The sequence below is a fragment of the Cupressus sempervirens genome, chromosome 11, assembly GCF_028749045.1.
Source record: "Cupressus sempervirens isolate cs-2001-9-10 chromosome 11, ASM2874904v1, whole genome shotgun sequence".
Classification (NCBI taxonomy): Eukaryota; Viridiplantae; Streptophyta; class Pinopsida; order Cupressales; family Cupressaceae; genus Cupressus; species Cupressus sempervirens.
In genome coordinates this window covers 677,757,829-677,780,830 of record NC_143128.1, presented here as the reverse complement: position 1 = coordinate 677,780,830, position 23,002 = coordinate 677,757,829, and the positions used below count along the sequence as shown (strand labels likewise).

Here is a 23,002-nt window from a genome sequence, read left to right as displayed (position 1 = left end):
TCCTTTTCTTTTTTCTCTTAGTTCCTTGTTTTTTGGCATCTTGATCCTTGTTTGTGACCAAGGTTTTCTTTTATGATTCTCCTAAGTTGCGTGTGGTGATATGGCTTCCTGGTGATCCTTCGGCTATATTTTGAGGGTTTTGGGTTGTGATTGAGTTGTTTTCTTGGGCCCTTTCTTTCGTCTCCTCCTCTTAGATGTTTCAGTTTCTTATGGCTCCGGTATATTCAGCTCTGATATGTATATTATTATCATTCAGTAATAAATATTAGCCTTTGAAGATCATGGTTGTGGCTTTGTTTTGGTTCTGTTCAGTATGACCATAAGCATTATGTTGATTGATGATGATCAGAATTCTATTAATTTGTAAGTTGGCTTTTAAATTGTAAATAAGGAGAATCAATCTATTGGGGACCTTGATAATCTAATTCTAATTAGATTCAGTAATGCATCAACCTAAGATAATTGTTTTTTATAACCAATAATCTTGAAAAAAGATATTGAATTACATTAATATAAATTGTATCATCAATAGCAAATGGAAATATTCAACTAGCAAGATTTAGAGTGAATATTTTTGGTTTCATTTACAGCTACCCATCTATCAAATGTTTGGGTTCAATTTCTCTATTGGTTAGGCTTCCCTCTTTCTTATTTCTCTTTAGCTTTGTGTTGCCATGATTTCAGTTCCCCTATATTTTTCAAACTTCTAGGATTAGTGTTGAGTCAATGTGATGTCATGTTTGTGTCTAGATTGCCCTTGAGGAACTTCTCCTCTCATCTATTCCTTTGTGTGCACCTAGGTGGGCGTTCAAAAGCAATCTACTGCATTCATTCATATTAGGTGATTAGGAAAGGAGGGTAAGTCTATGCATTTTCTATATGAGAGAGAAGTTGTTCTGAAAACTCTAATGCTTTGATCAAGTGTTCATGTTGAAGACAAGATGCATTTGAAAAGAAGATCACACTTATATTCAAAGCTAATGGCAGCAAAGAGCATCATGATCGAAGCCAACGGACAAGATTAAAATTATGGGAGCAAACTGGAAGTGAGTTCAATTTTATTGAATGCAGAGGATGCAGTGAAATACTCAGTAAAGGCAGAGAAATGCAGTCAAAGTTGGCAAAGTGAGCATGGAAAATGAATCAACGACACAAATTTAAAGTTATATTTACATGAACCTAAGAAAGAAGGTTATGTCCAGAAGGACCTAATGATCCCCATTAAATCCGCAATGACTAGATGCATATTCATTAATTCTCAAGGTTAGCCGTTGGTCTCCACTTAACCATAAGGCTATGGGCCTAGTTTGGCAATGCATCTTGATCGTCCAACAAAGCTTAGATCAACGACTCCGAACGAATTTCGAGCCGATTTTGGGAAACAATTGTCTTGTATTCACAAAGTCTCTAGAAGGAGGACATGTGGCATACTTGACGTAACAGCTATTACGGCAAAGGAGCCGTTGATCTCATTTGTTCATAAAGGGTGGGCCCACCCAAGTACAGTTACACACCGTTCAATCAACAAAGATCGAATGGCCCTAGTCTTGTTTTGGGCCTAAATGTTGAAGGCTAAAAGGTTTTGGAGGAAGTCTTCGGAATAACGACACTTGTCCACACTCAAATCCATTTCGGGCCAAAATTAAAAGGATTAGAGGAGATCGTGGCCGTCCATTTTCCATAAGAGAAAAGGCAATCCACAAGTGAATTAAAACGAGATGTTTATATCTCGACTGTTGATTTGATATGAGCCAGATCCACGGTCAAAATTTAAAGATCAACTATCCGTTGGAATATAAAAATAAGGTTTTAGCGTCAACGAAGGATTTTCACGGGAACATGAAGGGAATTCACGTTTTTCATTGGCTTGTTTTAGTTACAAAAATCAAAGCATCTGCCAGATGTCTACAGGGTCATCATAGGACCAAGGCTTAATGTCAAGAAAGACATTAACAAATAATCTACCTACAAATTTGGGATTTTATTCCCAACTTTCTTAAATTAAATATTTGTAATAATATGATTGTTGGACTCCAAGTGACGAATGGGTTTAACAGCAAAACTATAGATGTAATTTTTGATGATAATCAAAAGGTCGGCAAACTTGACAGTGGAGAGTTGGTAATTCCATTTACCTTGATTTAGCTTTCGCGTTTGTTGTTCCAATCATAGGTTAGATTAGGTTTGCATTGAGGTTTAAAAAACAATTAGATATGGTACTGTGATTCATCTCTTGGATTCCATTCCATTACTGTGATTGCAGCATAGGTAATTCCATTTACTTTCCATGTGTGGTTCTTTTTCTACACCTCCCTATTGTATCTACATCATTATAATCAATAATCATGGTTGTAGAAGTTAAAATAGTTGCTAATTATAAGTTAGATGCTAGGGCTTTAAGATAACTTATAACAAACATTCCATTGGGGGTTTTGAGTTATCCAAATCCAATTTTGCCTGAATTGTTTGTCTCTACAAGCAATTTGGTTAGTAGCCTCTTCTGCTCTCAGGTCAAGAGCTTATCCTTTAAAATCATGATCAAATAAAAACATCAATTCATTGTATATCATTTCAAACTAAAGGGAGTTGTACCTTGTAACGGAGGGCAGTGATATAACACATATACTGACCCATTTACTGGTGACATCTTTTTGTTTCTCCAAATATTGGGCATTAAAAAGAGTCAAGTTATAAACCCTAACAAGAGAACGAATTGTTAAGCAACACTTTGTTTATTTCCTTTTTTGATAGTGGCATTAACCTTATGCTATTACATATCTGATCGATGAGTGCTCTCTGGGTCTTCTAATGAAAAGACAAGCAAGCAACTAAGATTTATGCTTTCTTCAAACAGGAATGCTAATTTGATTTGGAAATTTTCATAGTTCAAATAGACCTTAGATTACACTCCTAAAATGGACAAGGACTTATTGCAAACTTTTGCAAGATTAGAAAAAAATCTCTATCAGACTTAAATGGAACTTATAAACAAACCTACATTTCAAATTACAGGGCATGAAAGTACTGATAAATCTTTTAAGACTAATGTTTTTGAGTGAATTTGAAGATGCAGAAAATAGCCAAGAAGTACAGGATCACATTTAAGGAAGTTGAAAGCTAGCACCCTGGGTTGTTGGAGACGATCACATATCCTAGTTCTGCATTTATACACTAATTTTTTCAATCTCTTCCTTCATAATTTCATAATCATATAGGAAGGAATGCCTTCAGACCCCAACTATATTAGGGACATCTGTAATTTCACTCTTTAAAAATACATTTAAAAATCTAACTAGGGTATGCCCCTTTTAATTTTGTAATATATAGAGGACCTTGGTCCTAGTCAAGACTGGAGGCTTTCTTCCTCCGTTCTTTCTTACCAATGCCCGCTTGAATGGAGATTCGTAACTTTTATTTATTCATTAATATAATGTATAGGGCTTCGGCCTTTTACCGAGCAAAAAAAAGCCCTTTTAATTAAAATATTCTTTTATTTTCTTTTTCTCCACTTATTATTTATGCAAAGCACTTTTAAATGTATAATTTATTACTTTAATTAATAATAATAAATTAAATCCCATTATTTAAATGCAACCCAAATTGAATCATTATTAATTAAATAATTACAACGCATCAATATTAAATCTTTAATATTTTAATTACTTTTATCCAATTTCTCAAATTAGACTTTTAAATTAATCTTTTAAACTAAAGCACACATTTAATTAATTTTTAATTAATTAAATATTCTCATATTTTAATATTTTTTTAAACAAATAATATTTAATAATTCTTAATATTATATGATTAATCCAAATATTATAATTAAATTATTTACCAAATAAATCACATAGCCAAAAATCACATAAAAATAACATGATCAAAACCAACTAAAAAATTCAAAATCAAACAACGTGCGCAAAGATCACTCAAGGGTTTATCAAGGGTAGATAGTCAAATACGAGTCCTCAAGATAAGGAATTAGGCTATGGCTAGGATTGGACTTGAACATTATCTCCCCATTCTTACCATTGAGTTATTGCAATAGAGCATGCTCACTCTAGCAATTCGGAGAAGTCGATGTCCGATACCTCTAAACCTGCATAAAAGGCGAGCATGTACATGTGAATATATATCTAAGCTAAACAGGCAATGGCAGGGAGTGGTGCATCGTGTAGATCCCGACTAGCTGGTGACTACGACTCTCTCCCTCAACCACATCAAGCACGTCAAATAGAAATGTAAAACAAACATGCACACCATACACATGCAAGTATGGGGTAAGTATAGTAGTAAAACATCATATTATAACATAAACATCTCATCATCATTGTTAAGAATTTAACATGATAATCTCCACGTCTATAAGTGCAGCTCGCACTTATTCTTCTAAATCTACATGTCTACGAATGGCTCTATATATTCTCATTCTTTCCTTTATGAGGCGACGACTTTTCCAGATTTGTTTGCATTAATACTAACCTAACACAATGTGTTAATTAGAGACTAACATTAAACTAAGTCTTGAAGTCGCCAATTATGAGAAAGGTTATGAAAGTTGACCACGGATAGGGACATGCCCTTTGAGGGTGAAGTCTCTTGGTTTAGATATTTAGATGGATGGTGATGCAGTTTTGAAGGACACACAAACAAAATTAAGTCTGCTCCTTCAAGCATCTTCATCTAGCGAATTGTAAATCAAAGTTACTCTACTTCAATCAAGATCGATTACAGAGTATTGGATCTGCATTAAACAAAGGTGTCAACTTCCTCAACATTTTAGAACATTCAGAATATTAAGATATCCTTCTCAGCAATTCAAGACTGAATCAAAAGTCTGATCCAAAGTTCAAAGAATTTGCAGAAACTTTACATGGTATTAGAGCCTAGTTATCAGATCAAGGGCTCTGCAAAATTCAGTTATTAGACTTCATATATATTCAGTAGTTTTCTCCTATCTTCAATGGCATACACAATTAGACCAGAGGACAGGTTCAATGGGAAAGAACACTTTGAAGCCTGGAAATTCAGAATCTTGATGATTCTTGAAGAGAACAATGTTAAACAATTCGTTGATGGAGCATCCAAACAACCCTCAAGTTGAACCTCACAAATCTATATGGAGCAAAGGAAATAGAAAAGCTATTCAAATCATCTTGGATGGAGTTAAAAACGATATTGTACTTATGCTTACAAACATCAAACTGCCTTTGATATGATGAATACATTACGAAATGCATATGAAGTAAACAATCCAACTAGGGTTCTTGCATTAAAAAGGCAACTAAATCACATTCAGATAAAGAAAGGAGAATTGATAAATTCTTATTTCCCAAGAGTTGCCAGTATTAGAGATGAACTATCAAGCATAGGAATCATCATTAATGACACAGAATTAACACTTATGGATATAGATGGATTGCCAGATTCATGTGAGACATTTGCACAAGGAATAAGTGCCAAAGATCAGCTTCTAGACTTTAACAGAGTCAAGAATGATTGTCTTCAAGAGGAATCCAAAAAACTAAAAAAATGAGGGAAACCAAAAGTAGAAGATGAAAAATTTCACGTTCTTAATACAAACTCCTATAAAGGCAAGAAGAAGCATTTCAAGAAGAAAAAAGGAAATCAAAAGAATGTAAAGCCCAAGAAAGATTTATCTAAGATATAGTGTTTCAAATGTGAAAAGTTAGGACACTTCAAAACTAATTGTCCTGAGAATTCTAAACAAGAAGCAAATTGTACTAATGTTACTAGAGAAGAAGATACCTATGATCTTGAGAATCGAGTATTGTACTCATCACTATCAAATGAAATTTCAAGTAAAGCATGAGTAATTGATAGTGGATCTTCTAGACATATAACGGGATACAAAGAAACTCTAGATTCTTCATCAAAAAAGGTTAATGGTGAAGTTACCATTGGTGATAACTAAGCGCACTCCATCGAAGGAATTCGTAATTGTACTTTGAAACTAAAATCAGGAAATACTCTTCTTCTTAAAGGTGTACTCTATGTACCAAGGATTAAAAGAAACCTAATCTCAATTACGACACTTAAAGATGATGGACACAATGTTGCATTTGTGAATGGCAAAGTATTAACTTGGGCTAAGAACTCTTCCATCAAGAAAGCAAAGTTAATTGGTCAAAGAAAGGGATATTTGTATGAATTGAATACAAAATCTAGTCAATCCATTCAAGCCCTAGTTCGCGAAGCTGAAAATTCAAATGAAATATGACATAGAAAATTAGGGCATCTAAATTTTAAAACTTTATCAACTATGGAAAAGATGGTTACTGGATTACCCAAATTAAATAAAGACCACCCTAGTATTTGCAAAGGGTGTGCTCTGGGTAAAAGAACTAGAAGTCCCTTTCATGATAGTACTAAGAAAACAAATAATGTACTAAAATTAATTCATTCAGATTTCTGTGGACCTATGTTTCTTCTCTTGGAGGATCCTGGTATTATATCTTGTTTATAGATGACTTCTCTAGGAAAACATGGATTTACTTTTTAAAATGCAAGGAATCAGAAGAAATCCTACAAAGATTTAAAGAATTCAAAGCATTAACTGAAAATCTTTCAGGACATAAAATTAAAACCCTTAAAACTGATAACAGAGGAGAGTATACCTCTAACTTGTTTAAAAGGTTTTGTAATGAATCAGGGATTAAGAGGGAGTACACTATTCCTTATAACCCAGAGCAAAACAGGGCAGCAGAAAGAAATAATAGGACAATTATAGAAGCTGCTAGGGCTATGATTTTTTACCAAAATCTAGAATATTATCTTTGGGTCGAAGCCTCTTATACTGTTGTATATATTCAAAACAGAAGCCCTCACTTCTATCTTAAAGATAAAACCCCTGAAGAAGTATTTACTAAAATAAAACCCAATATAAGTCATCTTAGAATTTTTGGATGTCCTGTATATATCCATGTTCCAAAAGAAAAGAGAACCAAGTTAGAACCCTCTGGGAGGAAAGGTATTTTTGTAGGGTATAGTGAAACTTCTAAAGCATATACAATTTTCATACCTAGACAGAAAACTATTGAACTTAGCAGAGATGTAATCTTTGAAGAAGATCTTGCATTCAAAAGAGCCATAAGTTCTGATGAACCTTCTCCTTTATCTAGTTCTGAGAGAAATAGTGAATCTAGGTCCCAAACGGAGAACTTAGAAGAAATCGAAGATGAAATTCAAAATATGAACCTTGAAGAAAATTCAAAGAAAAGACCACTTTGGGCCATTAAAACAATTGAAGCAACTCAAAATTTTGCTGCACCTTCCGAAACAATCAGAGAAAGCAAAAGACCTAAAAAATTCTCTAGTTATACAACTAACATAAGTGATTTATCCAAAACAAAGCCAACCAATCCCTCTAATGCTATTAAACATACAACTTGGAAAGAAGCTATGACAGAAGAATACCAAACTATCCTGAAAAATGATGTTTGGGAAATTGTTCCAAGACCTAAAGGAAAATTTGTTGTTTCTTCCAAGTAGATATTTAAAATAAAGCATGTTGCTGATAGTAGTATTGAGAAGTATAAAGCCAAATTTGTAGCCCGAGGATTTTTTCAAAAGAAAGGGATTGATTATGAAGAAACCTTTGCTCATGTTGCCAGATATACCTCTGTAATAGCAATCTTAGCAATTGCCGCATCAAAAGGATGGAAGGTACATTAGATGGATGTGAAAACAGCATTCCTAAATGGAAAGATTACAAAAGAAGTATATCTGGAGCAACCCGAAGGATTTGAAACTCATGATCCTAACCTTTTTGTTTGCAGGCTCAAGAAAGCTCTCTATGGGCTTAAACAAGATCCCAAGGCTTGGTATGAAAGAATTGATAAATATCTCACCGGCTTAGGACTCTCCAAGAATGAAACCGATCCAAACTTATATAAAAGAGATAAAGATGATATGGTAATTCTGATATTGTATGTTGATGATTTATTAATCACAGGTGATGATCATCTTATAGATTAGTGCAAGAAAGATCTTAGAGAATTCGAGATGAAAGACTTGGAGCTTCTATATTACTTCCTAGGATTGGAAGTACGACAAAATTCTGATAGTATCATACTTAATCAAGGGAAGTATACATCAGATATTTTGAAGAGATTTGGAATGTGGAATTGCAAATCTATGTTTTCTCCAATGGAGACTAATTTACATAAACTTAAAGAAGCAGCAACAGAATCACCTTTCATAGATTCTACTCTCTACAGACAGATGATTAGGTCTCTTATGTACTTAGTAAATACAAGACTTGATATTTGCTATGCAGTTAATGTCTTAAGTCAGTTTATGTGTGAACCTAAGGAGATTCACCTAGTTGCGGTTAAACACATTATGAGATACTTACAAGGCACTCTTAATTTTGGACTCAAATATGAGAGAGTTGCTCTAGATTTGCATGGATTCACCGATTCAGATTGGGGTGGAAGTGTTAAAGAGAGAAAAAGTACTGCAGGATGTTATCAATTTAGGATCAGCTATGATATCTTGGATATGCAGAAAGCGGTCTTCAGTAGCTCAGAGTTCCGCAGAAGCCGAATACATTGCAGCAGCAATGGCCTCTGGAGAAGCAGTCTGGCTAAGGAAGTTACTTGTAGGATTACTTGGGCAAGCTATGAATGCTACAATTATTCATTGTGATAATCAAACTTCCATCAAGCTTTCAATGAATCCAATTTTTCATGATAGGTCCAAACATATTGAAATTCCTTACCATTATGTAAGAGATATGATAGATAGGAATTTTGTAAAATTAGAATACAATTGCACTGCAGATCAAACAGCAGACATTCTCACCAAACCTCTATCTAGAGTAAAGATAGACCACTTCAAGAGAAGGCTTGGTATGGTTGAAATGTAATTCATTTGTATTCATTATTTATGAGGTGACAATCTCTAAGATAATGAACACTTGCATAAAAGACATTATAAGAGATGACGATCTCTTAGATAATGTGCTAAACAGTAGAGTTCTACTGTAAGATCTAGATGAGTTCAAGATCATATTGTGATATAGACATTGCTATGTCTATAAGTCATAATTTGGTTAAAGGAAGAATTTTAGTATTCTTCGGGTTTATCCTGTATTCTGGTAGATCTTAAACTCATGATCTTGTTGTGATATAGAAATACCAATTTCTATGAGTCACAACTTGGATAAATGAAGAAAGTAAATTACTCTTTAGATTTATCCTACAACTTATCACTAATAGCAGTGATTTGACATATCACAGATTGAGTAATATGACATTGTGTTATGCGCTCTATGATATCACATACTAAGAAGATTCAGACAAATATAGAGTATTAATTCTTGCTTATTCATCTGTATTGATGTTGCTAGATATAATATCTCTCTGCCTGATTATCAAGTTAAGGAGTGTTAAGAATTTAACATGTAATCTCTAGGTCTATAAGTGCAAGTTGCATTTATTCTTCTAAATCTAGATGTCTACGAATGGCTCTATATATTCTCATTCTTTCCTTTATGAGGCGGCGACTTTTCCAGATTTGCTTGCATTAATACTAACCTAACACAATGTGTTAGTTAGAGACTAATATTAAACTAAGTCTTGAAGTCGCCAATTATGAGAAAGGTTATGAAAGCCGACCAAGGATAGGGACATGCCCTTTGAGGGTGAAGTCTCTTGGTTTAGATATTTAGATGGATGATGATGCAGTTTTGAAGGACACACAAACAAAATTAAGTATGCTCCTTCAAGCATCTTCATCCAACAAATTGTAAATCAAAGTTACTCTACTTCAATCAAGATCGATTATAGAGTATTCGATCTGCATAAACAAAGGTGTCAACTTCCTCAACATTTCAGAACATTCAAAATATTAAGATATCATTCTCAGCAATTCAAGATTGAATCAAAAGTCTGATTGATGCAGGAGCATCTTGCATGGAAAAATTATTGGGAAAAAAAAAATTGAAAAAAAAAAATATGGAGAGAGAAAGTGACGAAAATTAGAGGAGAAATAATTTTTTAAAAAAAAGAGGAAAAAGTAGAAAAGAAAGGAAAAGAGGATTTCTATTTTCGAGGTGCATAGGTGGCATAATAGAAAAAATAAAAAAATAAATGGTTGTCATTTCATTTATCAAGGTGTGTGGGTAGAATTTTAGAAAGTTATGAATATTATAGAAAGTTGTGGATAATGTAGAAGGTTGTGGAAATTGTAGAAGGTTGTGGAGGAATTCTAGAAGCTTGTGGATAAGTCATGCATTGAGTGGTAAATGCCTATTTAAGCAAGGCATATGAGCATTTCTAAAGCAAGCTTGGAGAAGCTTGGAGTAGAAGCTCAAGGAGAAGCTTGAGAAGTGGAAGCTTGAGAAGGAGTAGCTTGGGAAGTAGAAGCTTTGGAAGGAAAGCTTGAAAAGGTGAATGTTGTGGAAGGTGAAGCTTGGAAAGCTTGGAAAGTTTCAAGATGTGAAAGAGAAAGAGGAGAAAGTGAAGAGTGAGTTTTCCTGAGTCTGTGGACAGAGTGCCGAATGTGAGGCAGTTTACAGCGGGATTATGGTGGAGTTGTGCATGTGTAGACAGAGCGTCGAATGTGAGGCAGTTTACACTTGGATCTTGGATAGAGCTTGTGAGAAGAGCTAGTGACTGTGGTTTAGAAACAAGGAGGTTGCTTGGTGGCTTGCGAGCACAAGTTTAGATCTCAGAGGTTTCCACCAAAGTGTGGATTTGGACTAGCTTAGGCTTGGATTGGATCTTGAGAGATCTTGGAGAAATGTTATTGTAATTGCTATTGGATTTTCAAGTATAATAAAATTGTCTTCAAATTGTTGCATTCTTGGTTGTGATTTGGTAAGGGTGGTGTGGCCCTTCGTTAGTGGTATCAGAGCAGTAACTTCATCAAGTGGTATCAGAGCAGGAGTTCCTGAGTGTACAAGCAAATCGCCGAAGTGTGAGGCAGTTTCTACCAGGACCTTGGTTGGGTGGAGTTTACTAGAGTGGGAGTTCTTGAGCGTGTAAACAGATCGTCGAAACTGAGGCAGTTTGCACTAGGACCTTGGGAGGACATGCAGATTGATCTATTGATGCGGAGATGGAAGATTGAACTTGTTGAGGCATGATCATAGAGAGCTGGTGGATTGCAAATCCGTTGTCCTAGACTTGTGATGTGGTTCCTGATTGTTCGTGCGAGGTGGCTGGTTGCGATCTGACTTGCAAACAATTTGGTTGTCACAAGGAACGTGGGAAGGATTTGTTGCAGAGGGTTTACGAAGATCTTGGGAGATGGCTCCAAGAGGATTGGACCCTAAGATGATTGCCAAAATCCATGATATAGTGGAGAGGAATTTTTCTAAGATGATTTCTCGGTTGGATGCTAGATTGGCTGATCAAGCTAAGAAGGTCAAGGTGGAAGAGGTTGGTTTTGCTGATCAGTTTGTGGAGTCTGATGCAAAACCTGCAGAGCAACTAGAGGTTACTGCTGAAGATATTCTTAACGTTGTTGATGTTGGCACAGAGGTTGGTTTTCATGATCAAATGGTTGAGACTGACATGGAGATTGTGAAGCACTCGGTCGTGGATGATCTAGTTGATGTTGGTGGTGACTTGTATGTTGCAGAACACTTGGTCGTGGATGATCCAGTTGTTGGAGGTGAGTTATGTATTGCAGAGCATCTTGTTGTGAGCAATGAGGTTGCTGGTGTTGAGAATTTGGCATGTGTTGATGGAAATCTACATGTGGCTACTGATGTGGAGCTTGTTATTGCTGGTATGGATTCACTAGTTGTTGATGTGAATGGGAGTTCGGTAATGAAGAATTATGTTCAGTTTGTTCCTAGGAGTGAGCATGCTAATTGGATGGTTGAGATTTTGGTGTTTGATAGAGTAATGCAGATGTGGAAGATTTGCATGGTGGTTTTGTTGTCCCTATTGAGGTGGAAGCCTTTGGTGAAAATGAAGATGGTGGTAGATCTTACTTTTGGCGTCAAAGTGTGGGACACACTTTTCTATCTACCGAGGGAGTTTGATGCAGGAGCATCTTGCATGGAAAAATTATTAGAAAAAAAAAATTGAGAAAAAAAAAAATCTGGAGGAGAGAGAAAGTGACGAAAATTAGAGGAGAAATAATAAAAAAATAAAAAAGGGGAAAAAAGGAGAAAAGAAAGGAAAAGAGGATTTCTTTTTTCGAGGTGCATAGGTGGCATAATAGAAAAAATAAAAAAATAAATGGTTGTCATTTCATTTATCAAGGTGTGTGGGTAGAATTTTAGAAAGTTATGAATATTGTAGAAAGTTGTGGATAATGTAGAAGGTTGTGGAAATTGTAGAAGGTTGTGGAGGAATTCTAGAAGCTTGTGGATAAGTCATGCATTGGGTGGTAAATGCCTATTTAAGCAAGGCATATGAGCATTTCTAAAGCAAGCTTGGAGAAGCTCAAGGAGTAGAAGCTCAAGGAGAAGCTTGAGAAGTGGAAGCTTGAGAAGGAGCAGCTTGGAAAGTAGAAGCTTTGGAAGGAAAGCTTGGAAAGGTGAATGTTGTGGAAGGTGAAGCTTGAAAAGCTTGGAAAGTTTCAAGGTGTGAAAGAGAAAGAGGAGAAAGTGAAGAGTGAGTTTTCCTGAGTCTATGGACAAAGCGCCGAATGTGAGGCAGTTTATAGCAGGATTATGGTGGAGTTGTGAGTGTGTAGACAGAGCGCCGAATGTGAGGCAGTTTACACTTGGATCTTGGATAGAGCTTGTGAGAAGAGCTAGTGACTGCGGTTTAGAAACAAGGAGGTTGCTTGGTGGCTTGCGAGTACAAGTTGAGATCTCAGAGGTTTCTACCAGAGTGTGGATCTGGACTAGCTTAGGCTTGGATTGGATCTTGAGAGATCTTGGAGAAATGTTATTGTAATTGCTATTGGATTTTCAAGTATAATAAAATTGTCTTCAAATTGTTGCATTCTTGGTTGTGATTTGGGAAGGGTGGTGTGGCCCTTCGTTAGTGGTATCAGAGCAGTAACTTCATCACTGATCCAAAGTTCAAAGAATTTGTAGAAACTTTACAATCATGACAATACAATAAATATCTTTTGAAAACATGTCATATGAAATCATCATGAAGGTAATTTCATTAACTAACTAAGAGCAATAAAAGCATCATAAATGCAAGTATACAATCACCACTAACTAATATAAATCAATTATTCTACATATCCAGATATTGCATTTCAAAGATTTTTGAGTGTTGACAAGTTCATAAAAGGCCTAATAGGACTTAAACAAAGAAATCTACAATGATAGAAAAGGAGGGGTATTACAAAAACACGTCTAATGTTTGTAAGTGTTCAGACTGATTTTTTTTTGGATTTGTACTTTGTGCCTGTATTAACAACATTATAGTTTGTCTTTTGCATTATGGATTTTTATTGAAACCATGTGTCAAACTACCCATATGGCTTGCATACAGATCCCTATTTAACACTGTGAGACTGGATGCAAGCAAAGGTTGTTGAATCCAACTTTACGCCTGCCAACCCCATTTGGCTTGAGAGTTTCCAAAACAATTTCACTCCATCAGATTTGTGCATGTCTGCAAGAATCATGTCATTAATGGCTTATCATGATTAAGTTTTGCCTACAACAACATGTAAGATGATGATAACAATAACAGTATATTCAAACTTGTGTACCTTATTGATGCGAGGGAGATACTAGTTCAATTTGATATGATTCTATTTCATAATGTGAACCATAGCAAGTCTAATCCTTGAATTGATCTCCACATTCCTCTATAAATAAATCATGAAAATTGCATTCCTAATAGTTGCTACAACACTCGTATTGTTTACCGTATGGGGTAAATAGTTCAATGCATACAGACAATAGACAAGAACATGTAACACAGCAGTACTCATTTTATTATTTGCATATATGCCGAAGAGATTACATAGTGCTTTCAATGATGATTACAACCATCTTGAATGGTGTACATATACCTTCTCGAAGAACCTTCCCGAAGGGGCCCGTCGGCTACACAATATTTATTGACGACATCATCCCCCCCAAAAAGAAAAGTCAAATCCGGACGACAACACAACAAAACTCAAAAACAACTAATTACATTAATGCATAGATACTAGACCGAAGGATGTGTCTCTAACTGTGTAGACCGGCTTCGTCGTAGCTGATACACTTGTTCCATCCAGACCTTTAGATAAGCTCTGATCTAAGAATTCACTTCCAGCTCTAATCTAAGAATTCACTTCCACTACCTCCTTCAGCATCATCGTGACCTCATGGCATTCAGCTTCTTTTTTATCATGTGCTTTCTTTTCGGATCCCTTTTCCTGTAGCGTTGTTGCAAGTTGTTGTTCTACCTCCTACTTCCCTTGTACAATTTCCTCGAGCTGTGCCAATAATGTTGTCCACTCCGTTTCCCATGCAATTTGTTGGGTGGCAAGTCAATCGGCCATCTCCTCCCAAGCCTTCTCTACGGCCTCCCGAGCTTCTTGCCCAACCTTTGCCCATCGTCTCTCTGTGAGCACCAACTCCGCCAGGAACTTGCTTCTCTCAGTGATGTCATTGAGGCATGAATGGATATCCTTATCCTTTTCCTCCACTACTGGTATAGGACCTTGTGTCTGTACCCTTCCTTCTGCTTTCTCTGGTGCCATTGCACTCTGATCTCCTACCTTTGGTGATGTGGGGACCTCGACAACCTTGTTGTTCGACCAAATCGCCTCTAACTAAAGATCCTCTTGCATGGGAGACTGAATGGAAGGACCTCTAGTAACAGGGGTAAGTAGTCGTCGTCTCAGATACTCACTCGCTCAATTCACTGAGCTAATCTATGTAGCTGCTAGCGCCCAGTGTTCAACTTCTAGCATGCCCAAATTAGCACCCTAATCTACTGCATCATCCAACAGTGTGTCGGCTTTCATGACTACTACATCCATCCCAATCACCTCCAATCGAACCTACTCTTGTGCCCTTCGCTGACTATCTCCTCCCTCTGTAGTTGTCGACTCTGCTACTGGATGTGGCTGAGGCAGGCTCAATGCTACTGACTAAGGTGATCCTTGCTCTTGAGGTACGAAGGTCAATTCGCTTCCCTCCTGAACCACTGGCTGAGGTTGTGTTCCCATAGGTGTGTCCGCTGGTGATGTTGTCCTTCGGCTTCCTAAAGGTTGGGCAACCGCTGAGTGTGCAACTGATCCTGTCGCTGCTGCTGCTGTCAGTGATCTGGGGTTTAAGGTGACTGGGGTCATCACCACTGGTTGCCTAAACTGTCTGAAACCTAGGATGTGAACATCTACCATAGTGTGGACATGCGGTGCTGAAAAGGATGGCGTAGCTATTACCGGTGCAATCGTCAACTACCATGGAAAGCAAAGCGGGGTTGCTAAAATCACCCCGACTTCCTCATCATCTTCCTTCTCATCTTGCTCCACCTCCTCCATTTCCTCTGAGTCATCCTCTTCACAAGACATATCCTGTTGTCCACTATCTGTGTTTCCGGATTCCTCCATCTCTTGCCATATGCTCTTCTAGCCAAATGTTTACCGTATGGGGTAAATAGTTTAATGCATACAGACAATAGACAAGAACATGTAACACAGTAGTACTCCTTTTACAATTCACATATATGTCGAAGAGATTACATAGTGCTTTCAATGATGATTACAACCATCTCGGATGGTGTACACATATTGCCTTCTTGTACTCCATTCATGACGTCTCTAATAATGAGCTCCCCTGGGATCCACAAGCAAAGGTTTCTTAATTTTCGCTTGAACCCATGCCAAGTGGGGTAATTCTTACTATCTGTCCCCTAAGATTGAGCCCCTGCACAGTCATAAAGATCATGCCCCTTCATAACATGTAATCTCCCTCGCTCTGTAATAACAGGGACTTTTCTCAAATAAGAGGTGTTGCAGACTTCCACTCTTCAACCATCACTGTTGTCATTCCCATCCATCTCAAATGGTAAAATGGCTATATAACAAAGAACTATCTCGTTTATTATTGCTCTCCACTAGCAATAAGCAGAATCAGCATAAGTTTTATTTTAATAGAAACACTCTTGAAGAAGTTATGGATTACAAATATCTTGGCATGGATTTTAACAAGTATCTAAGATGGGAAAGCCATAAGAAAAAAAGAATTATAGGAGGATGGAAGGCTTTTATGCTCTTCAAAACAGATGTAGGACGGCTGAGGTTTGGGATTGGAAAACTATTCAACCCTTTTTAGTCTTTTCGTGTTAACTGTTGTTCTCTATGGTTGTGAGATGTCGACTAGCAGCACTGCCATTTCCCAATGGAAGTAAATCGAGGGTATTCAAAAGTGTTTGATCACTAGCAAGTTCAAAATCAAGGCCACAGTCCCACATGATATCATGCTAAGTGAAACAGGAGCTGCCCCTATTGAGGTTATTGCTATGATTCATCTCCTATGTTATCTTAAAAGAATTCAACAAATGGAAAATGGTAGATGGCCTAAGATTGTCTTTAATGATGTGTTGTACAAAAGGAAGAAGTCGTGGATACAGCAAAACATTAAGTGGTTGAGTAGATGGCATATTCATTTCAACACATGTCCTACTAATAGCAAAGAAATTAACGCCTCCATTCTGGATAAATTTTATAAGAGGAATTAGGTTAAAGGGATAGGCAGAAAGAAAAAATATTAACGAGTTTAATCCCACGGGTGACAAACTTGGAAAGCCTTACACTGGGGCCAATATTGCTTGGAAAGCTAAACTTCTTATTGCTCAGCTGAGGTCTAATTCGCATCAGCTCCAGAGTGAGACTGGGCATTGGAAAAAGCCTAAAGAAGCTTGGGATGAACGGGTTTGTACCTTTTGCATTCCTAGAAATGTGGAAACTAGGAATCATTTTGCTGTTGAATGTGTTGCTTTTAAGGACACCAGGGTCAAATTCACGGATTTCCTAATTGCTTGTTCTTGACATAACTTATTCAGCAGGGAGAACATCGAAAAGCTTGGGGCCCTCATCATCATTTTATATAGGAAAAGACTTGATTTGCTGAAAGCAACAAGCGGTCCCATAGGGTATGTTTAGTCTCGTGGATGCTAAAAAAGTTCTTAGTTTCTTTCTTGCAAACTCCTTATTGAAAAGTAATTTCTTGCCATGTTGCTTCACATCATGCATTGAAATGGGAGAGGTTTTACATAGTGAGTAAATTAATTTTCAAAAACTTGACTTCAACTATAATTGGCTATACTAAGTGTCGTCGGTAGAAATTGTGTATCAACCGACGGGTCCCTTCGGAAAGGAAATTGTGTATCAGCAGACGGGTCCCTTCGGAAAGGAAATTGTGTATCAGCTGACGGGTCCCTTCGAAAAGATTCTTGTTATGTAGCCGACGGGTCCCTTCGGAAAGGTTTTTGTTATGTAGCGACATGTATGTGGCCGACGGACTCCTTCGGGAAAGTTCTTCGGAAAGTATTTATAACCCCTTCGGGAAGCATTGTATTCATCAGATCTTATCATTCAAGCATAATGTAATGTTCTAGCATATGCGACTAATAATAAGAAGAGTTCTGCTGTTCGTGTTCGTGTTCATTGTCTGTGTGAAATTCTTAATTAACCTATGCAGTAAACATTTGGCGCCGTTGCCTGATGGACTTGGTACGCAAGCAGGTGGATATGAATTAAATGGCGAATCAGTTGAACAAAGATAAAGAATAAGCTGAAAGAAAAAGATGACATAGGCGTTGCGCAAGAAAATTTAATTCTGGCTCAGCAGACAGAGCGCCGAAGGAGATTCCAGAAGATTGCCGACGAAAACAGGAGTGCGGAAGGATTGTTGAAGGAGACTCCACAACGGCTTGATTTGGTGGAAGAAGCAAGGGAGGAGTTTCTGAACCTACATACGCCACGGGAAGAGAATCCTGACGGAAAGAGATCAACTCGCACGGCTCGGAGTGCCGAGGGAGCACGAGCGTGGAGTGACCTCTTCGTCCGAGATATACTTCCAGAACGAATAGCTTCAGTTGACGAACCCCCTTCTTCACCAAACAACACGGAAGTCGAAAACAGTGCGGGTGTCGAAAACAACGCGGGTGTTGCAAATAGCGTTGGTGTTGAAAACAGTGCGGAAGCTGAAAACAGCACAGGTGTTGAAAACAGCGCGGAAGCCAAAAACGTGGGTGTAGAAAACAACGCGGGTGTGCGAAACAACGCGGGTGTTGGAAATAGCACGGGTGTCCAGAACAGCGCGAGTGTGCAAAACAGCGCGGGTGTTCAAAACAATGCGGGAGCTCAGAATAGCACGAGTGCTCAAAACAGTGCGGGAGTGCAAAACAGCGCAAGTACACAACAAAACCCTCAACATACAATGATAATGGCAAGTCCGAAGGAAAAGTTGCCTAAATTTGATGGTGATGAAGCAATTGATCCCATTCGACATTGTAAAACATGTGAAACCATCCGGAGGGCAAATGGCATAACAGATACAAATGAATGGATCTGACAATTTCCCGCTACCCTACGAGGTGTTGCGATTGATTGGTTTACTGATACTGATCCACAAAAGTTAAACAGTTGGGATAAAATTAAGGAGTTCATCGCAGAATTTCAACTTCTGCGGGACGATAATGAAATTGTAGCGGAGATATTCAATACCAAACAAAAGAGGAATGGAACAGTATGGATCTTCGCCAGGAGGTTGAAGGACTTAATCAGTAAAACGGAGAATAAACCGGCAACTGGGCTCCAGATAAGATGGTTCATTAAAGGCCTTCACTTGAAGCTGCGGAAAAAGATGAAGATCGTGCCACCATCGACATATATTGAAGCATACAATCGGGCATTGAACCTCGAAAGTGAACAGAAGACAAAGAAGAAGAAGAAGACCAGCTCATCCGATTCAGATGACGACGAGCTTTCAGGAGAAGATAGCAGCGACGATGAAGGCAGCAGCAAGAAAGTTCGTTCTCTTCAAAAGGACATGCTTCGGATGATGAAAGAGTTCAAAAACATGAACAAGGAGACTAAGGGCAACGACCTATGGTGCACGGAGTGCAAGAAAGAAGGCCATACGAAGGGATCATGCCCGAAAGATCAATTAAGAATTGCACACAGACAATGAACACGAACACGAACAGCAGAACTCTTCTTATTATTATTCGCATATGCCAGAACATTACATTATGCTTGAATGATAAGATCTGATGAATATAATGCTTCTCGAAGGGGTTATAAACACTTTCCGAAGAACTTTCCCAAAGGAGTCCGTCGGCCACATACAACATGTCGCTACATAACAAAAAACCTTTCCGAAGGGACCCGTCGACTACATAACAAGAACCTTTCCGAAGGGACCCGTCGGCTGATACACAATTTCCTTTCCGAAGGGACCCGTTGGCTAATACACAATTTCCTTCCCGAAGGGACCCGTTGGTTGATACACAATTTCTACCGATGACACTAAGCCTCTAAAGAGCAAAAAACCACACCACCGTCTTCTCCAACTAATGGCATATTAAGATAGACTTATTAAAATATTAATAATAATATTAAACGCTTATGAGACTAACATATTAAAATTATAAACAAAAGCATATAAAATTAATGAATTATTAAATAGTGAGAAAGAGGATCGTGACATTATGGAAGCAAAAATTAATGAACAAATTTGATGGAGAGCACACAAAAAACCCTAAAGTGGATGATGCAAGCTGATGGACACCAGCAATAGATGACTATGACTGAAGAAATAAAGGCAGTGAGAAATAAAGAGGACCTACATACAAGAAGAAGTGATGTCAATCTGCACAAATATAAGGAAAGTCCTGGGGAATTTAAGGTAAATAAATATGAACCATAGCCCCCTCCACAAGACTGCTGCCTAACAGGCTATTAGGGCAGACCAATAATTTGCATGCATATAATTCATATTACAGTCTAAGAAATAATATTTCAAAATTTAGAACGAGGAAAGAGAGAAGCAGATGATTACCAAGAAGCATTCCAGGCTTGGGAGAAAAAAGCAATAATTTTGCTTTTAATTTCAAGTTAATATAAGGAGAGAATCCAGAGAGGATCTTTGCGGTCCAATTGCAAATCTTAATTTCAGAATAAGCCAAGACCACCCCATTAAACTCCTCATTATACCTGCAAACAATATGAGCTACAAAGTTGAATATAATAGACAAATGCACTATTCAACAGGAATCTCTCAAAAGCACTTTTAATGGTCTACTCTAATCAAAATGTTTTATAATATCATCAACCAAGAAGCAAGCTAAAGAAAAAGATTTAAAGAGGACAGAGAAATACTCCAATTAACATTATGTAGCATAAAGAGAACCCCTTACCTCAAAAGGAGGGAGTTGAGAAGCTGAAGGACCCCCTGTTGCACATTATCCATTCGAGAAGGATGCAGATAAGCTGACAGCGTGGATTTTGCCACAATTAAGCCATCCATTTCTCTTCCAATAAACAAAGTGCATACAGAAGATACACTGGCTACCAATGATGATGTTGCTGCAGCACATTAGGAATATGATATTAGTTCATTGATTAGAGCATTAGGGAGATGCTATTGATTGAGCATCTAAGGAGTTAGGAAGATGCAATCAATTCAGCAACTAGAGCATTAGGATGATGCATTCAACATTAGGATAATGAACTCAATTCAGTGACTATATCTTGCCAAAGTTCAATACATAGGCCATTATTTTTCAATATAAATTGCATTTGATTCACAAGTTAGCTTGATTGTTGGAACATAATTCAATCAACTCTGCTAATTTCTGCATTTTCATTAAAGTAATAAATCCATTCTGAGTAAGAAATTGTATTGACTTAAGAGAGTTATTTGAACTCATTGTTTTTTGTGAAATGTTAATTGATCCTAATACAGATAACCCCAACTTGAGGGGTTGATCATTGCAATCTAGGAAGAAACAGTAAATATCATTCCATTCCAAACAAGAAATTAATAGACAGAGCCCCATTAACATACTTGATGGAGAAGAATAGAAAAGGAAACCTGACACTGTTACTGCTAAGCTACTAGTTTCACTGACTCAAGCCCTCGATCCTGATCCAATTCACTCCAGATATGGGTATGAGTTTTGGTTCACCGTCGGTTCACTTGCAAATGCGATTTGTAGTCGGGATTCCTAAAGTTCATCCAGGTACATCTGACATATCCTGACAGTAAATGGTGTTCCCATAACAAACCAGCAGTGAATCTGTGGAAACTTTTTTCTTCAGTAACTTTTAGTTTTGATTTTTTTCTGTTTTTCGTGGGCAGAAGCAGAAATAACCTCATTATTATTTTGGACATTTAGATGCATCTTTCTAGGCATTCATACCAGATAATTCAGACAAATCATAGGAGGGTAAATTTCCATGGTATTTTCAGGTTTGTTAGATTTTGATTTACAACAAGGACCAAGGAAGCAAATTTTCATTGTAGAGTAAGAAGCAAACATAAGCTGCAACATAACAAAGGCTTTTTAATAAGGATAGCAAATCTAAGGAAACGGCCTTCTTCGAAGCTTCTGAAAATGAGCAATATAACCACTACCAAAGACGCGCATAAGATTTATTGATTTGTCAATATTGGGTGAAAAGAAACAATTGGAGGAAAGAAAACATTTACATGTCACAGTAATCTGCAGAATTAAAGTATTTTTTTGGTTGTTCAGTGATGTCCTTCAGTTTTGTTTGTTCGCTGATGTCCTTCAGTTATTTTTGTTCATTCAAATATGCATCTAGCTCGTTGGGGAAAGTGAGTCATAAGAGAGACGTGTCTCCTTAAATAATGCCTTTCCATAACCTAAACATATAGATTAAGATGCAACTTGCAACACTTTTGTATTATCAGCTTAATTAGTCCTTGCCTTGGAGGTGTTCTTGGTCCTGTTCTTGTTCTTGCTCTTGCTTCTCTTTTGCTTTCTAGTTTTCTTTTGCTCTACTCTTTCCAGACACCATTTGGTGATCCTGTTGTTGTTAGCCTCCTTGGTTCTACACTTTCAGTCCCATAGACCCTTTTCGTGGTCTCTTGCTGGACACTGATACATATATCTTATCGAAATTCTTTCATCATTAATCAAGGCTCGTTATATAATTACTCATGTGATGGTGACCAGTTTGTCTTTATACACTCCTCTTCATTCACTTTTGTTGCAAAGTAGTTGCCATATCCCACACATGAATTACGTCTTTATCGGAATGCTTAGCTGCTGTTAACTCTCAACATCAATATTACTCTATGAAGAGTGGCAGTGAGGAGGATTGTTAAAGGATCCGTTGCTTATGGAATTGCTCCTTTCAGGATCCATTGTCTTTGATTCCCTTGCTAATCAGACACTGGTATACTAACGACATATGCCAAGGATGACTGCAAGATTATTGACTCTATTAGTGTCAATTATTTGTCTTAATGTATCTACAGGAAGCACCTCCCACAAAAGAGATATATCTCTTTTTGCAGTATCATTTACACATAGTAACGTCCAAAGGCGATTAATAGAATCTTTGTAACATATCACTACCTTTGCCACAGTCAGTATTCTTTCCTGGTCAGTTCTTGGATACTTGTGCATATGATTCATTGTTTTTACTATCTCTATGCTTTACAGATACTTTGAAATAAACTCCGAGTCTATTGGGAGCACATAGCCTCCACGTGAATTTCCCTTGCTAAGGTGGTCTTCAATATAAACTGTGTAGAATAGTGTTTAAGTCATTTGCTTAGAATCACCATCGACTATGGTCAAGGGGATTGTCCAAAGGTACATACAGGCACCTCTCCTACTTTGGAATATCTCTATTCCTAGTAGCCATTTACTTCTTATGTTTGATATTTCCAAAAAATCATTAACTCTTACAAGTAAAACAATCTGGTGTTCATATAGTGTTTCTTGTTGGGAACGTGACAAACTCACCCTCCTCAAAGACCTTACTTTTAAAATCTAGCATGTGTTTTCTAGCACAGGTTGATTGTGTCTTTGTCATGCGCACAAAAAAACCAGATTACTCCATAGCTTCT

At 37.3% G+C, this 23,002-nt stretch overlaps 1 protein-coding gene across 2 annotated transcripts in view; it reads right to left on the bottom strand.

The window, feature by feature from the left end:
• LOC149531536 (DNA-directed RNA polymerase I subunit rpa43-like) overlaps positions 1 to 23,002 on the bottom strand; it is a 127,149-nt gene that overhangs the window by 62,018 nt on the left and 42,129 nt on the right. For both annotated transcript variants that reach the window (XM_089809680.1, XM_089809678.1), the window contains exons 2-3: positions 20,316 to 20,484; positions 19,958 to 20,112 (exon numbers count right to left, since the gene is read on the bottom strand). In XM_089809680.1, the coding sequence (XP_089665806.1) occupies positions 19,958 to 20,112; positions 20,316 to 20,425 (265 nt within the window). In that variant the 5' untranslated portion in view covers positions 20,426 to 20,484. The remainder of the gene's footprint in view (positions 1 to 19,957; positions 20,113 to 20,315; positions 20,485 to 23,002) is intronic.